The sequence below is a fragment of the Necator americanus genome, chromosome II (genome assembly GCF_031761385.1).
Source record: "Necator americanus strain Aroian chromosome II, whole genome shotgun sequence".
Lineage (NCBI taxonomy): Eukaryota > Metazoa > Nematoda > Chromadorea > Rhabditida > Ancylostomatidae > Necator > Necator americanus.
In genome coordinates, this window is record NC_087372.1 from 9,299,782 (window position 1) to 9,314,487 (window position 14,706).

Below are 14,706 nucleotides of genomic sequence, written 5' to 3' on the forward strand. Positions count from 1 at the left end.
ATTTTGCTTTGAAGACCTGTGAACTTTTCCAAGGATGTTTCTTGAAGATAGCAGCAAAAGGAAAATCTCCGCAGGGAATCTATTACAGCTGAGCAAGGATATTGTGGTTTTTTTTTTTGTTTCAAGTTCCGCCGAAGATACATACTTGAATCGCGTGGTAATTAGAACACGCCCCTCCTTGTCCACGTCTCTTCATTCCTCCAAAAACTCGAGAACTCCGCACAGATACTTCTTTTGTCAGTTCTACGCATCTTTGCTGTATTTCTTGATGTTGCTGCACGTTTGACTGGCTGCTTTGGATTAAAGCGAAGTGTAGATTTTAGTACAAGTTTTGCGTTATAGTTTGTTTACTTTAGTCAATTTATTGGAGATGAGCGTAGCGGCATTGTATCGACCATGGAACATGTACGAACGCCTGTTTCTATATGGTTTAGTTGGATTTGCAGCAGAGGTATGTGGCATTATATTCAGATAACAAATTTTATTCTAGAAAGTATGCCAACAACAATTATTTTCTATAAAAGTACTTTAACGGCTTTATAAATAATAAAGTATGCAAGGGTGTAAGGATGTGAAGAAAGAAACTCGGGAAGCAGAACTGGAAGGTAGTTAGTCCACCAGCTGACGAAACCAGTGTATTTTCGGGATTTTTTTTTTGCTGCGCCTTGATCTAACTCCTATATTTTTTCCGCTGAAATTTTTGATTTTTTTTTCAGTATGCTTCTATTTACGCGGTTCCCTCCTCTTTCTGTTGTTTGAGGGATAAGAAGAGGGGAGCTCTTTGTCCGTAGTAAGGTTGAGTCCGTCAAAATCCGACAAAATCAAAATAACATGTCGAAGTTAGTTGAAGGGTACCAACAGTCAGCAGTAGAAATAGTCACTGATGTTAGTAAACTAGCGGCTCCTTTCTCTATTGACTTTTAGCTCTCCAATAGTTCGATATCTTGGGGATTTTTCAGACGCTTCATTGAGTTGATTAACTACGTGGAAACAATAGCAAATATCTCAGTTAGATTGCCCGTTTATTCTTGATTCTCTTTAACACCTACGCATTTCGCGACAGAATAGATTGCGCAGATTTAATTCTTTCAGAGGAAACAAGCCGAAGAAAGAAGCTGTGCCTGTGACACAAGTTTTTAGATCAAATATGACTTATTTTCCAAGGAAATTAAAACGATAGACGAGAACGTGTAATTTTTTGAAGGGAAATTACTCGAGTAGAAGCAAGTTCTGGCCTGATTCAGTTTACTTTCATGCAATAGTGGAAGTGAAATCGGCAGATTTCATTTAAACGTGTTTTTTTTTAAATTTTGATTGCTTTCTTTAAACACAATGTATTACGAAATTGACATGTTGTTGGGATCTCTCCACGTATACATAGAGCTGAAGGTGTTGTTCACAATTATAAGCGTGATCGCTCTCAATTCCGCTTACTGATCTAGAAAAAGGCTTGTAAAACAGGGTTTTGTGATACTTCTTCCCAGCGATGCAAGTTTTCATGGGTATTTAAAACCATGATAATTCGCAAGGCTCAAAGTCGATACGATTATGCTTGTGGGAGTACTTCTGTTATTTTTTCGAGCTACATTAGTTGCATTGCTGACATTAGTCGACGAAGTGATTCCTCTCTTTCAATCGCGTAACAAGTTGCATCGTTGATGAGATAGAGTCATCAGATAGGAATGCCGTTTCACATCCTTTTTTTGGATTAGTTGAGGAGAATTAAGCGTGATCTTGCTTATACTCATAAACTGCGCTTCCATTTCGTGCAGAGGTCCTGACATCATCAATTTCTTAATACTCTGCCTTTAAATCAAAGTTTTCTGGTCTACGAGAGACACAATTTTTTTTTACAAATTATACCTGCTATAGAATTTTCTTGAATGAACACGCGTTGCTCAACCTAGTCTTTACTGGCTGTCGTTAAAGAGCAGACAAGAACATTTTTCAGGCTATAAATTATTTTGGATTATAGGTCTGTTTCACAGCTACATGGGAAGCAGTGGAGCATGGGAATCGTAAATTGATTGGAGTAACATCAATGTATATTTTTTTCGTATACGGATTGTCGATTCTCTTGATGGAGAAGCTTTACTTGAATCTTAAAGTGAGATCTATACTATTTCTTGTTTTGTTTTTTTATGCTGTTGTGTTAAGTGGAGTTTTTAAGGATATTATTCCTCTTCCCTTACGTGCAGCAATATACGTGTTCGTTTGCTACTGCTGGGAATTCAGCACTGGTCTTTTTCTAAAGCGGTGGGATGCATGCCCTTGGGACTATGAAAGGTCGTTTTAAATCAAACCAGAGCAACCATATGCTTCTTTTTCTAATTCTTCTAATTTTGTAATTTTTGAGTATTTTTCTAATTACCTGTGGTTTCAGCTATTTTCACTATCATTTCATGGGTCTCATAACGTTCGAGTACATTCCTGTATGGTACCTCTCATCACTGGTTTGTGAGAGGTTTCTAATTCGTTACGCACTACAATCGGCGTGGTTGGCTACGGAAGAAAAACGACAAGCATAACGACTCAACGAGAGAATTTTAATTTGTAAATATCAATATGCAGGTTATTCTTGAATGTTTTTATTGCTAAGCTTCAGCGTTGCATACGTTGTTCGTGAGTTTTTCGGGTTTTATAGGTTTGTTTGATTTAGATTCCCCTGCAATAACATTTCATAAGACCAATCACACTTTGCTTTATTTGCATCCCAGAAAAATCTTTTGTTCTCTCATTGTGTCGATCACGATTTTATCCACAATTCTAACCTTGTAGTTGTCTAATCGAGGGTAAAGAAGCGAAAGTGAATGAGATTCATTTATCCGTCCTGGCTAGGAGTTATGACGCGAGTATCGCCAATAGCTTTGACGAAAAGTAAATTGAAGTACATTGACAGAGGACTGATGGCGCGAGGCATGTATGAGACAATTGACAGAAAGGAGAGATAGTGGGAGATGTGCGTCACTTAGTTTTTGTTGAGGATTCCTAAAAAAAAATCAATTCCGGGACGTAATCCACTTCTTTGTTCTCGGTTTTATAACTACTTCAAATATCATCTTCTAGGTATCCTGAAAATGCTAATATCTTTTCTACTTTGTTCGTGATGGCAGCTTTAACAGCAGAAAACTAGCGGAGTCAATGCTGTATCTTTTGCTTATAACTACACTTTTAACTCAATCTACTTTATTTTTCTATTTGCAAGCGAAATTATTTTTTCTTCACACTGAATTTAACACGAAGGTAAGCGTTTTGCTGCTGTGACCGCCTTGTAATGTTAGTTGAAACGAAATATATGTAATACTTAATTTGAGGGAAAAAGTTGGTATTTGTATGAAACGTAACAAGGCGGTAAAACTTGAGAAGCACAGGGATCATGTGGCTTTTATCTCAAACTCGATTCTTAGTTGAAGTGGCTGTAGCGCCATGTACTTCTCGATAACGTAGATTCCTTTTCGAACCTTTTCGAAACCTTAAGGCCAAAACCATCCCGCTGTTTGCAAAATGTCACCTTAGACTGCAAATCGCCGTTGCAATTGAAAATAGTCCGGTTCATGGCATGTAAATATATGCATCGTTTTCTTTCCGCGTAGGATACTCTGTAGCACTAGTTCTCTTTGTTTCCCTCTGATCTAGCACTATAAACACCTCTACTTGCTGTCATAAGTGTGATCACCTCCCCTGTTAAGGTATCCTTTAGAATACACTATTCACTTCCTGCTAGTTTGTTCTGATCACATTTTTGTTCGTTTTATAAGTTTTAAACTCTTCACACGAGCTTTATGGTATCTAATTTTATTAGGTTGCGAGATGTTGCTGTAATTCATATGTTTGAATTGTCTAGTCGAATTCTGTTACCCTAGTCATTTAAAATGTGATGAATAAATGTAAATGTTTCATTCGTACAGATGTAAGAAGGTTCAAACCTCTTTATACTCACCTCTAGCGACCGGATTTCCGCAAATAGCATTTGCCCACCTTTCTATTGTGACCACATACTTTCTACCGTTTTCCGTTGAAAATTTTCTTAGATGGGTCAGCTCATTTAGCTGTCGACACTGTAGCAGTCCTTTATATGCAAAGCGGGCTACCTTGTTATCTAAAGTAAGCAAGGTTCAATAGTAGCAAACCGTATTTCAGAGGGATTGTAGCAGTTTTCGGATCATCACTTCAGTTTTCCCTTCACAAAAAGTGATGAAGTAAGAAATCAAGAATGTTTACGTAGAAATTTGCTTATCACATCAGAAAACATGAAGAAATAGATAAATAAATATTAGCTTCTTGTTAATAGTAAATTTGCCATTGATCACATGTACTTAGAGGGAAGAAGTCAGACCAAAAACATTTCCTTCTTATCCTTTTGTGTCCACTTTTTAAATGTGAAATATTAGTCGCAATTACAGCTTCAGGAAGTGAACTCATGCATGAGGAAACAACAAGGTAACATATGGGAGGAACTCATGCGCTCATTTGAAACTTTTATTTGTGGATACAAAACGAGCCGCATAAAATCATCATGTAACTGCCATTCGATTCAACGACGATTCCCAGAGCCTGCCAGAGTAACCTCGTTCCGCTAACTGACGCGCTCTACTGATAATAAAAAGCTTCTTTCTGGATATTTACGAGCGACGTTAGAGTTTTTCTATACACACTTTAAACCAAGTAAATGAGTGGGAGGTTATCCATTATTTCTTTTTGTTTTTCCTTTTCTTGGAGGGTGACGTTGCACCGATGCAAATGCCTTTACACTACGTTCCCACTTGAAAAGTTTTTTTTTTATGAAGAGAAAACTCGCTTCGTAAACTGGACAACATCACCAATCTAGATTATTCGTAGTTTAGAAGAGAGATAAAACTGAGATAAAACTGGTGCAAAATTGGTCCATCTCCGGCGATCTGTGCGGCGATGGTGCAACTTTGTGGATAGATTATCCCAGGATCTAGAAAAATCTTAGTAATTTGTCGATAATGTAAGTGAAAGAACGACTAAGATTGTTAATGTGTTTTATTATGGCTAATGTTTCGGCGTCCTAGTAGCTATTAGGCTCAGATAACCACTTATTGTTTTCAAATCTTGTGTGCATGTTTTATCCTCGTGTATAGTGGAGTCAAAACGGTGCAGCTGTGTAAGCGATTGCGCTCAAAGCGGTGCGGTGGAGCGTAGCAGTTAGGATCGAGAGAGGATCCCTCTTACTACCGTCCATTGCTGCAGTTCGCGATGGTCCCATCCGGATACCAACAGCTGCTTCACTGCGCCATTTCGAGCGCAACCGCTTATTCAGTTGCACCGTGCTTCATATCGTTGTGACCCGTCTCTAGATTCAGACGTAAACCGGGTCAGCAGTGATTAAATAGGAATAGGAACATGGAGCGAGAGAGTAGATTTTGAAAGAGTAGATGTGCGCGCATTTTGTATGGTAACACCGTTGCAAACTACACATTTAGTAATTTCTTTTTTTTTTCTTTGAAACTTTCAACTTCAACCACCATTGCCAATACATAGAAATATGGGTGACCAACTTTACTGGGAAACACAAGGTGCTTCCGAATCGGGTTGAAGTCTTTTACTGTGAGAGTGGCGCCCTTATTTCTGGAAGTAAATAATCAAATCAATTGGGGCCCTAAGGCCTAAGCGTTAGTCTTGGAGGATCTATGACATGTAAACTTAAGTTACTGGGGAAAAAAGTAAGTTAGAGTTTCAGGAAATAGGGGCGCCCCTGAGTGCCCCTCCCCCCTCAACGACACTTTATCCGACCCAACTTACTGCTTACTTGGCGCAGACCACTTTCAGCAGCAGATTCCTGTCTACTGATTTTCCATTTTTTAAAAGAAATTATAGAGATGTACTATCCCAGTGTCGGTATGAACTATTGGCTCAGTGCAGAATTCACTACACTTGATATCACTACATCGTATTCTCGACGGGACATAGTTCATTAATGACTTTTCTGATCATTTCTTGTTGTTTAGAAGAACCGCTAAGCATCAGAAGATGCGGCTTGAATGTGAAGTAGTTATGCTCAAAGAGAATGCTCAAAACCCAGGTATTTCTATTTCAAAGCGCCCAACAAGGAGCAGTAAAGCAATTGTGACGTTGGGGAAAAATCACATGAAAGTTCGTTCATACTTTACAAATGTTCTAAAAGTTCTTCTTAAGGTAGTGTTCTGTGTATTTTAGGGTGGATTTCGTTACCTTTTACATATAGCAACAAGAACTGCACCGAAAGGACCTCAAATTGAGGTACTTCTGTTTTTTTTTTCGGATTAAGATTAACCACAAAAGAGACTTGAAAGTACTCATGGCGCATGATTCTGACATGCGTGATCCTACATAATAGAATCCCTCAGATAACTGCTGAGAACGTCAGAAACATTCATAAGGAACGTGTCCCTGCTGGAAGCATGTCGCTGGTTTTCGTTAACCCTCCACTTACTGTGATAATAATGAAGGTACGTCATTGATAGATTTTCTTTTTTCACTATTCTTATCAAGTTTTGGAAAGACGAAAAGAAAGGGTTGACATAGTTGAGCCATTCTCACTTATGCAGATCCGGAATTTATGAGTAGTTAGAGAAATAGTAGATTCTTAACTTGGTAGGGACACATACTTTGTAGTCGTGACCGTGAGTGGTTGGTGAGAGACACGCAAAAACTCATTCTCTAGTCTATTTAGTCGCTTTTAGTCGCTTTAAGACTTCTCAGATCTTGTCTTCGGAAATCCAAACATTCTCATTTTCAGTGCAATCCAGCCCATTTGCAGCGGTTTCTGGAGAAATTTTCAGCAATCTTGAAAGGAAACGACATCTCTTTAAAGGCCGTAGACAAGGTATTTCTTCTGCAAATGTATTGTTATGGCACACACATAATGAGATTTTGCAGGTGAAGCAGTCGGATTTCAAAGCAGCAGTAAAATCTCTTAAAGTAACGGCTGAAAATCTTCGAGGTATTACATATCCGTCATCACTACAAACCCTTGAAGTCACGGCTTTAGGTAAATTCTAGTCTCCTTTTCCAGAACAGTAAATTTTTACATCGTGGATATTGAAAAAACTTTGTTCTAGACTTACACTCTGTTGATAGCCGATGGTTCTCGCTTCCACTACTAACCAGCTTGGATTTGTCCTGCAATCGTCTTGGTCAGGCGAGTGATTTTGCGAAGATCAAGTTAGTGTCGAAGCTGCATAACTTGCGGATGTTATCATTAGAAAGAAATGAGATTAATGCTCTTCCGGTGAGTTTTTAAATCGTTATTTGAATTATTAGTCGGAACCTTCAATATACATATGTTTCAGCAGTTCTTTTTTGACTTATTGCCTCCGTCGCTGTTGGCCTTGAACCTCTCACAGAATCTGCTCGTGTCCCTACCCGACTCAATCGTAAAGGCCAAAAGTTTGCAGAATTTGAACCTAAGCCACAATTTGCTCACTAGTCTACCCAGAGATGTGAGAGTTAACCCGTGTTGTGTTGTTTCGTATTTGCATTTGAATTTAAATGCTGTGGATACATGAGGACCATAATATTATCCTAGATCTCTGATATGCCCCTGCGATGCCTATTTCTTGACCATAACCGATTGCCGTGTCTACCGTATGATTTGAAAACAAGAAGATTTGAGAAGCTCTACTTCGACTATAATCCCATGATTGCAGCGTACGTTATGCATATATTATGTTTCTTAGTAGCTTGACTGCTTCTGCTTTTAATTTTTGCTAACTGGAAGTTTCATTGTAGATTGTCTTAACGTTCCATGCTTCGATTACATAACCGTTAATTTAAATTAATAATTCACATTGTGAAATGGTCACATTTTTCAGCTTACCAGGCATAAGATGTACTAGCTTTCCATCTTTATGTTCAATAGCGCTGGCGATGGTTCGCAGCCACTCGTGAGTATATAATTGTTTCTAGTGATCTAGATTTGTACCTTTTTTCATTCTCCACTATCACCTTTCTTTTTTTCCATCCACCCTCTAAAAGATGAACGAAGTTCTTCCTATCATTTCTTTCTTCCGATCATTTTAGACTGCCTGAGAACATTCTTCCATGGGATCTAAAGATGGTGGGGAATATGCTCTGCATGAAATGCTCTTGTTGTCGTAAAGTAAGTCATCGACCAGAATTATATAACAAAGTTATGGGTATTTTAAAGAAGGACATTTTGCAGATTCTCTTTTTTTTTGCTATTCTTTACTTTCTTACTCCGCAGTTCTCTTTGTTATAGTGGACATCATCATCGCAACTAGCATTGTCGTTCATCCGCGTAATGGCCACCGATTTCGCTATGGAAACTGATATGATGCAGTCAATTACTATGCGGGCGTTCACATGTCAAAAGTGTGTATATCTAGTCAATGGAAGACCTCGACGATAGCTCCTAAATGGATTTCGTCTTTAGAAGTGCTGAAAATGCAGGACTGTATTTGTAAATACATTCATGGGACCATATTTGCTAGCTACGAAATGTATTTGTTGTTGCTGGACCATCATGGCGTTTCAAATCACTTTTTTTTGAAGTGAATGTGGTATTTGTCACAAAATTTCCCTTACCTCGTATTACATATTTGCCAATAGCAGGTTCCCTTTCAGACAGTACTGGTATAGATGTGCTTTATTATGTTTTCAGAATCACTTGCTACTTCTTTTCGTGATTTGTATATGTTATGTTGTAAATATTGTGCGAAATAAAAATGTGTTGCGAAGTATTGTTTTATGAAGAAGTGTTGTTTCCGAATATTGCTACCTGTACTAGAATTGGAAACTACTGTGGTGAACCATTCTTCAAATGTAGAAACTTCAAAGTTATGCAGTGATCAGAATGATTAATGATTGCTACAATACACTTTTTGTTAATTAGCGGCTAAGCGTTTGTGAGAAATGATTCATGGTATTCAATTTTGTCGTTCTTACATTTTATCGCTTGCTACTGACGTGAGAAACTTTCTTCTCGAGAGAACGTACCCCACCTCGATTAAAGCATGCATTTGTCGGGAACTTATCAGACTGAGACGTGTTTCCATTGTACGAAAAGATGAGGAGAGCAAACACTTTTAAACTAACCTATTAGTTAGTTCGCAAAACTTGAAATGTCAGTTTTTCCAGAGAATCCTTCAAAGAGTCATAAGCATATCTATTTCAGTTTATGTCAGACTGAGGATGAACAGAAAGAGATTCATAATAAGCGGGAAGCGTTTGGAGGTATCTCCAGCTAATTCCAGCGAATTTTATATTAATTCAGAGGGATTCGCTCAGCAACAGAATCTCCCAAAATTTAAACATTACATTGATGTTCTCGCTAATGCATAGTTTTTTCTATTTTTTTTTTTGAGGGGGTGGGGGACAAGTGGTTAGTAGTGTTTTTTTTTCCTTTCTTGTTGTGTGGGCTCATGTGTTTACTGCGGTTCGTTTCTGTTAGTTTCTCTGTTTCTTGTTTTTGAATTTGAACATTGCCTTTTCGAGCAAGAAAGTTCATTTTTTCTGTGTTCAGATAAAATATAATCAATAGCCTAGCGTAATAAGCTACATTAATGCACACCGGTAAGTTCCTTTATCTAAATGTTTGCTCTTTTCTAAGTCAAATTCTGTGAGCATCACCCATGTTCGGCTGTCTTTAAATCTCGGCATGTTGAAACGTAGTTTTGATAACGATAACGACGAAAAGTTAGCTGTTGTTTAATAAAAAAGATCAATACCAATCTTGTCTACAGCTCAAGAAAATCAATTAAAAACCGTGAGCATCTTTACTAAATCAACCACTGCAAGGAAAGGCTGATTTGTTTTTAAAAGTGGTTCACTTTCTCTCTTTTTTTTCTGCTTGCAAGTTTTGCTGGATGGCAGTGTTTAAAGCGGCACGTAGTATGTAACGAGTGCACCTCACATCCTTCATATATTCGATGCTTGTTACTCAAGCTCGAACTTCTACTTTATAATTTATCGTCAATTGTTCTGAACATTTGTTGTTTGTTTCTGTGTATTCTTGTTTAATTGTTGAACTTAACCTTATCTATAAATTGGCGATCTTAGTATCCTCTAGCTCTTAACAAATCCCTTAAATTTATATCTGTGGAGTAAATCTTTGTTTTTCCTTTCCTTTTTTTGCTTCTGAGTTCTCCATTATTTGTAGTGGTTGCGAAGTTGTGTTATGTTCAGAATTTCAACCGGTCTTTTTTTTCCTTAACAACTCTGTCTTCTTGTAGTGACTCCTCAGGAGATGAATCCTGAGGAAGATCTGTCATCGTTGCTTACTGGGCGACTGGAAGCGGCTAAGTCCTTGGAACTACAACTTCGTGACCCCTGCTACTCGTCGATACAAGGTGTCAGTAAACTTCGAAATCGCCTAGCCAGCGAGTTGAAATTTCTCGAGGGTGTACGTGCTTTTCTATCCTTGGTACTTGTATCATCAATGGCTTTATATGAATCTCTTGTTGCTTCAGATTGCCAGAGGAAGAACTCCTTTGGAAAAGAAGTACATTGAAACCAGTAATGTGACACATTTTGAGAACATCGTGTCCGGTTTGAGTCGATTTCGAGAGATTCAGGCCGTGTTCCACACATTTTCTATTCTTGACCCGGATACGGATTCGTGAGTTACGCTCTTTGTGGTGCCGTTTTCACTCTTGGATTTCTACATTTTATTTTCTGATACTTTTTCTGCATGAAGTGGAAACCTTCCTTTCCTTGTCTCTACAACTCGACTGTTCCTTCCTGCTCTAAAACGCAGACACGACATTCAAACACGCTTTACGCTGCTTTTGTTGAAATCGTGTGCCTCTTGTTTTGCTCGCAGTTTTCTTTTGCAAGGAGGGAACTTCGAAGTAACGTGAAACGTATCACTCGTTATCCTATTGACATTTGTTGCCTGTTTTTTTTTCTGGATCCAGGTAGTAGCACTGCTGAAACTGATTTCCGGAGACAGTCTTAACAGACATTATCGTCATTTGTGCGCTTATTTTTTCGTTTGCATATTGTTCCATTGACGTTAGGAATGTATCTGTTTCAGTGTCCTCAAACACGCTGTAGACATTGTTGCGAAGAAAGGTGAACAGTGGGTGGGTTTTGTAGAACAACTTGTATTTTTTGCTGTTAGTCTTTTTAACCTTTTAATTCATTTATTAAAATTTAATACAACAGAGTCAAAACAACATGGATCACAGTGTCGTTGTGTAGTTAGCTGCGCTCGAAGCGGCGCGGTGGAGCATAGCAGTTCAGATCAAAGGGAGGCCGCACACAACTCCACTCTGCTTCATATCGTTCTGACTCGACTATATTTCACATGTCCTTTTGGTCGTCGCAATGATCTGACTGTGTTGTTTCGGTGTATTTGTGGTGGTTCTGGAGGTGGAAAGACCCACTCGTTTTGTTGAAGGTCTTTGAGGTTAATAAGTATTGCCAAAAAGAAATGAGGCAGGAGACTAGACGCACTCGTCCGGACCAATACGAATATCGGTGCTTAATTCCATGCTTTTATTATGTTCGACCAAACCATCGACTTCAGTGATCGTGCTGCGTTCGAATAACGCTACCACAAATTATATGATGCATTATATTCATTTACCTATGTTGTTAATTTTGAAAAGGTTACTCTTTATCCCTAGTTTACAATAGTTTCCTTTTTCATTCAGATCAAAGTGATTTCTCGATCAGCAAAAGGAATTTGTATGGATTGGCTCACAGGTAGCTCTAGGAATATATTCGAGCAAGCTGAAACGTATCTAAGTGTAAGTCTAATGGTTTCGGAGACTTGGGAACTTCTCTTGATATACGAAACCGCTTCTTTGTAGTTCCACTTATTTATTATTTGTTTCTTCTTATTTTTCTCTCCACATAAACTGCTTTCTTTAGTAAGTGGTTTTTCTTTCAGATGGCTAGTCTTTTTCAACGAAATTTCTCACCTCCGGAGGTAGTGTTTGAGTTTATAGCTGGAGTTCCAGATGCGATGGCTATGAAACTACGATCGCTCGGCGTTACGGTTCTGGGAGAAGAGGTGTTCTCTGAAATTCTTTATTTTCATACCGATTAGTGTTGTATTTTTAGATGTTTTTAAAATGTATGTTGTATGTTAAGATTCCAATCGAATCTATAACTAAAGTTCCTGAAGATTTTATGGAGATGCTCATGGAAGATGTGGATGAGAACGTCAAAACGGAAACCAACAGCATCGAACAACAAAGTGCTCCGCCCATCAATCTTGATGTTTCAGCTGTTTTCGTCTTGATCTCAAATCTTACGCATGAGAACGGCACTAATCACTTGTACGAATCGAGTTCGCGGACATTTCTTTCATACTTAAGTGGAAAAATGTGGTGTGATTCTAAAAATTGTATCGCATAGGTTCGACAGCGTTCTTCTCACCCAACAAGCCGAAATGGAAAGGAAGAATCCAGCTAGGAAACAATTACTGAGTCAAATAGAAGGTTTGCTTTTCAGATAATAAGGGCTGCAGTGAAAACTATGAATGAAAGTTTCAGGTAGGGAATGGATTATTTGTCGGACTGCTCACGATTCCGTGCGGGATATTTTAAGCACAGTAGGAGGAGAATCTGAAAAGAAACGCATGGAAGAACTGTTTAAGAAAGTGCGACTAGTTGAAGACGCAGTGCCAGAGAAAACAGCAACGTTAAAGCATTCAGACAGGATCAACCAGAGGAGCATTGTGAGTATTCCATCTAAGATCAGTTCGCAATTTCTTTTTCTCCATCAACAAGAGAACGTAAGATGGCTGTTAACAACAATTCCATCGAGATTAACTTTGGTTTCCTTTTCAGTTTTTGGATTTTATTTTTTGTGTGGGCTTATATTAGCGGCTTTTCCCCTGGTGGCTATCCTTATCGTTGAAATCTCAATGAAAAAAGTGTGTCCAATATGTACCGTAATATTCTATTCTTCTCAATCTACCAGACTTGTCTTGGAGGATAAAACACTGACTTGACACATCGGCTAGCTAAAGGCTAAAACACATGAAATCATGAAATCTGAACCATCCCGAATTACAGTCAAATGCGTTTGCGTCGTAACGGGAGACTCTTTAAAGAATTATCTTTAATCGGTAGTGGAAGGTAATTATAACGTGTAGTTTTGATGGGAAGATCGCAATTTTCTACTGGACTGTTGTTGAAAGGGAGAAAACGAGGTGCGATGAGATCGTTGTATAAAAATCATTTTAAGAGTTCCATTTAACTTCTAAACAAGGTGGCTAAAACATCTTCAACTCTTTCTTGGACTTTTCTTGAACAACTTTCTTGGAAACTAGATGTTCTTATTTCTCAGATTGTTCTGGAAACGATCAGGAATCATCTTTTGTTGGTGATATGTATATAATGGTCTTTTAGGATACATCTTTAATTTTAGAATAGGAAAATTGTCTGGATGTCTAGATCGCAAATTTTTAATTTTCAATTATTTCATACGAAGAGTGTCTAGTGCTTCAGCGTCTTTTTCTTGTCAGATGTAACATTTCAAACATTATTTTCCTGAACAACTCAATCAATTTTATGAAAACTTATTGGCAAAGGCCCAGTTAATATATATGGAGCGGGACTGGAGTTGTGGTGAACAAGTGGAACAGTGCAAAACATTTCGCTCCCGGGTGGGCTCGAACCACCAACCTTTCGGTTAACAGCCGAACGCGCTGCCTATTGCGCCACGGAAGCACGGTGTTGGGCTTCGAGCAGATCTATAGCAACAACAGGACGATTCCCTGCCACCGTCCTGTGATGGTGCATGTTTTTTTCATCACTTGGTGAAATTTATTGATTTTCCAGATCATCTTCGGGTCTGGTGACTACTATCGAGCAGTGACAGCAACAGCTAACAAACATTTCGTGTCATCAGCGTATCACCAGGTAAATCTATCGGAAACTCCGTATATATATATATATATATATATATATATATATATATATATATATATATATATATATATATATATATATATATATATATATATATATATATATATGTTGTATATGGTGATCTTTCCTATTTCTTAAGTGGAATAATTTAGGGCGTGTCTTTCGACGTGATACTGCATGAATCTCGAGCACTTAGCGAACAAAAAGAGCTGCCGCTTAGCAATACGAACTGATGAACTAATTATTTTTTTTTAATGAATTTTCTACTTTTATTGAAGGAATTCGACAAAGACAAACCTCCGGTGGTGTCGTAATGATTATTGCAATATATTCAGCGTTTTTATTTCATTGTTTTAATGACTGATATCAACTAATGCTCTAATAATCACTTGTGCAAAGAGTTTGTCGATTGTGTTTGAATTGCTGTTTCTCGCCAAAGTGATAATTTGTACGGTTACATGAAGGTTTCAAACTAATATCTGTTCAGTTTTCGTAATAAAAGGTAAAATTCCTCAAGAATGAATTAACTTAATTTGATGGTTACCAGTAGCAATAATGACATGCCCGTTCTGCGTGATATTCATATATATTTGCCACCAAGATAAATGTATTTGCTTTTTGGAATTTCTCTTATTATTACGAGGAGGCGATGTACTCTATTACAATCTATTGTGCTTTTTTTGTATCTTCTCCGATGTTCATCAGATATTTTTTTTAGATTAAATTTTGTCCTTAAATGTGATTATTTATTATTTTCTCGTAGTGTGACCCTTTGCTGCGTTTCTTTACTCGTTGTTGATTTTAAGTTTTCATTCTATTTGTTTTGATATGAGTTTGTGTAGGTACGAGAGTATGA

General features: G+C 37.9%; 1 protein-coding gene across 4 annotated transcripts; it reads left to right on the forward strand.

The window, feature by feature from the left end:
* Positions 1-370: 370 nt before the first annotated feature.
* RB195_017257 (uncharacterized protein) lies at positions 371-14,083 on the forward strand (the record flags this gene model as incomplete). 4 transcript variants are annotated; one of them, XM_064184176.1, is made up of 23 exons in its annotated part: positions 2,583-2,644; positions 5,973-6,117; positions 6,181-6,243; positions 6,351-6,452; positions 6,743-6,829; positions 6,883-6,994; positions 7,065-7,234; positions 7,296-7,445; positions 7,532-7,653; positions 7,818-7,889; positions 8,026-8,104; positions 8,225-8,337; positions 9,140-9,198; positions 10,197-10,366; positions 10,434-10,582; positions 11,000-11,048; positions 11,622-11,717; positions 11,861-11,983; positions 12,064-12,251; positions 12,331-12,413; positions 12,468-12,652; positions 13,761-13,841; positions 14,003-14,083. In XM_064184176.1, 23 exons carry the CDS (start codon positions 2,583-2,585, stop codon positions 14,081-14,083), a joined length of 2,541 nt encoding a protein of 846 aa, XP_064040057.1. The 4 variants fall into 4 exon arrangements, with proteins under 4 accessions (XP_013293519.2, XP_013293517.2, XP_064040057.1 ...); XM_013438063.2 differs by lacking the exons at positions 2,583-2,644; positions 9,140-9,198; positions 10,197-10,366; ... (7 more) ...; positions 13,761-13,841; positions 14,003-14,083 and adding exons at positions 404-451; positions 1,976-2,107; positions 2,171-2,286; positions 2,384-2,464 and having other exon boundaries at positions 8,225-8,374; XM_064184177.1 differs by lacking the exons at positions 2,583-2,644; positions 5,973-6,117; positions 6,181-6,243; ... (8 more) ...; positions 8,225-8,337; positions 9,140-9,198 and adding an exon at positions 9,528-9,537.
* Positions 14,084-14,706: the final 623 nt, after the last annotated feature.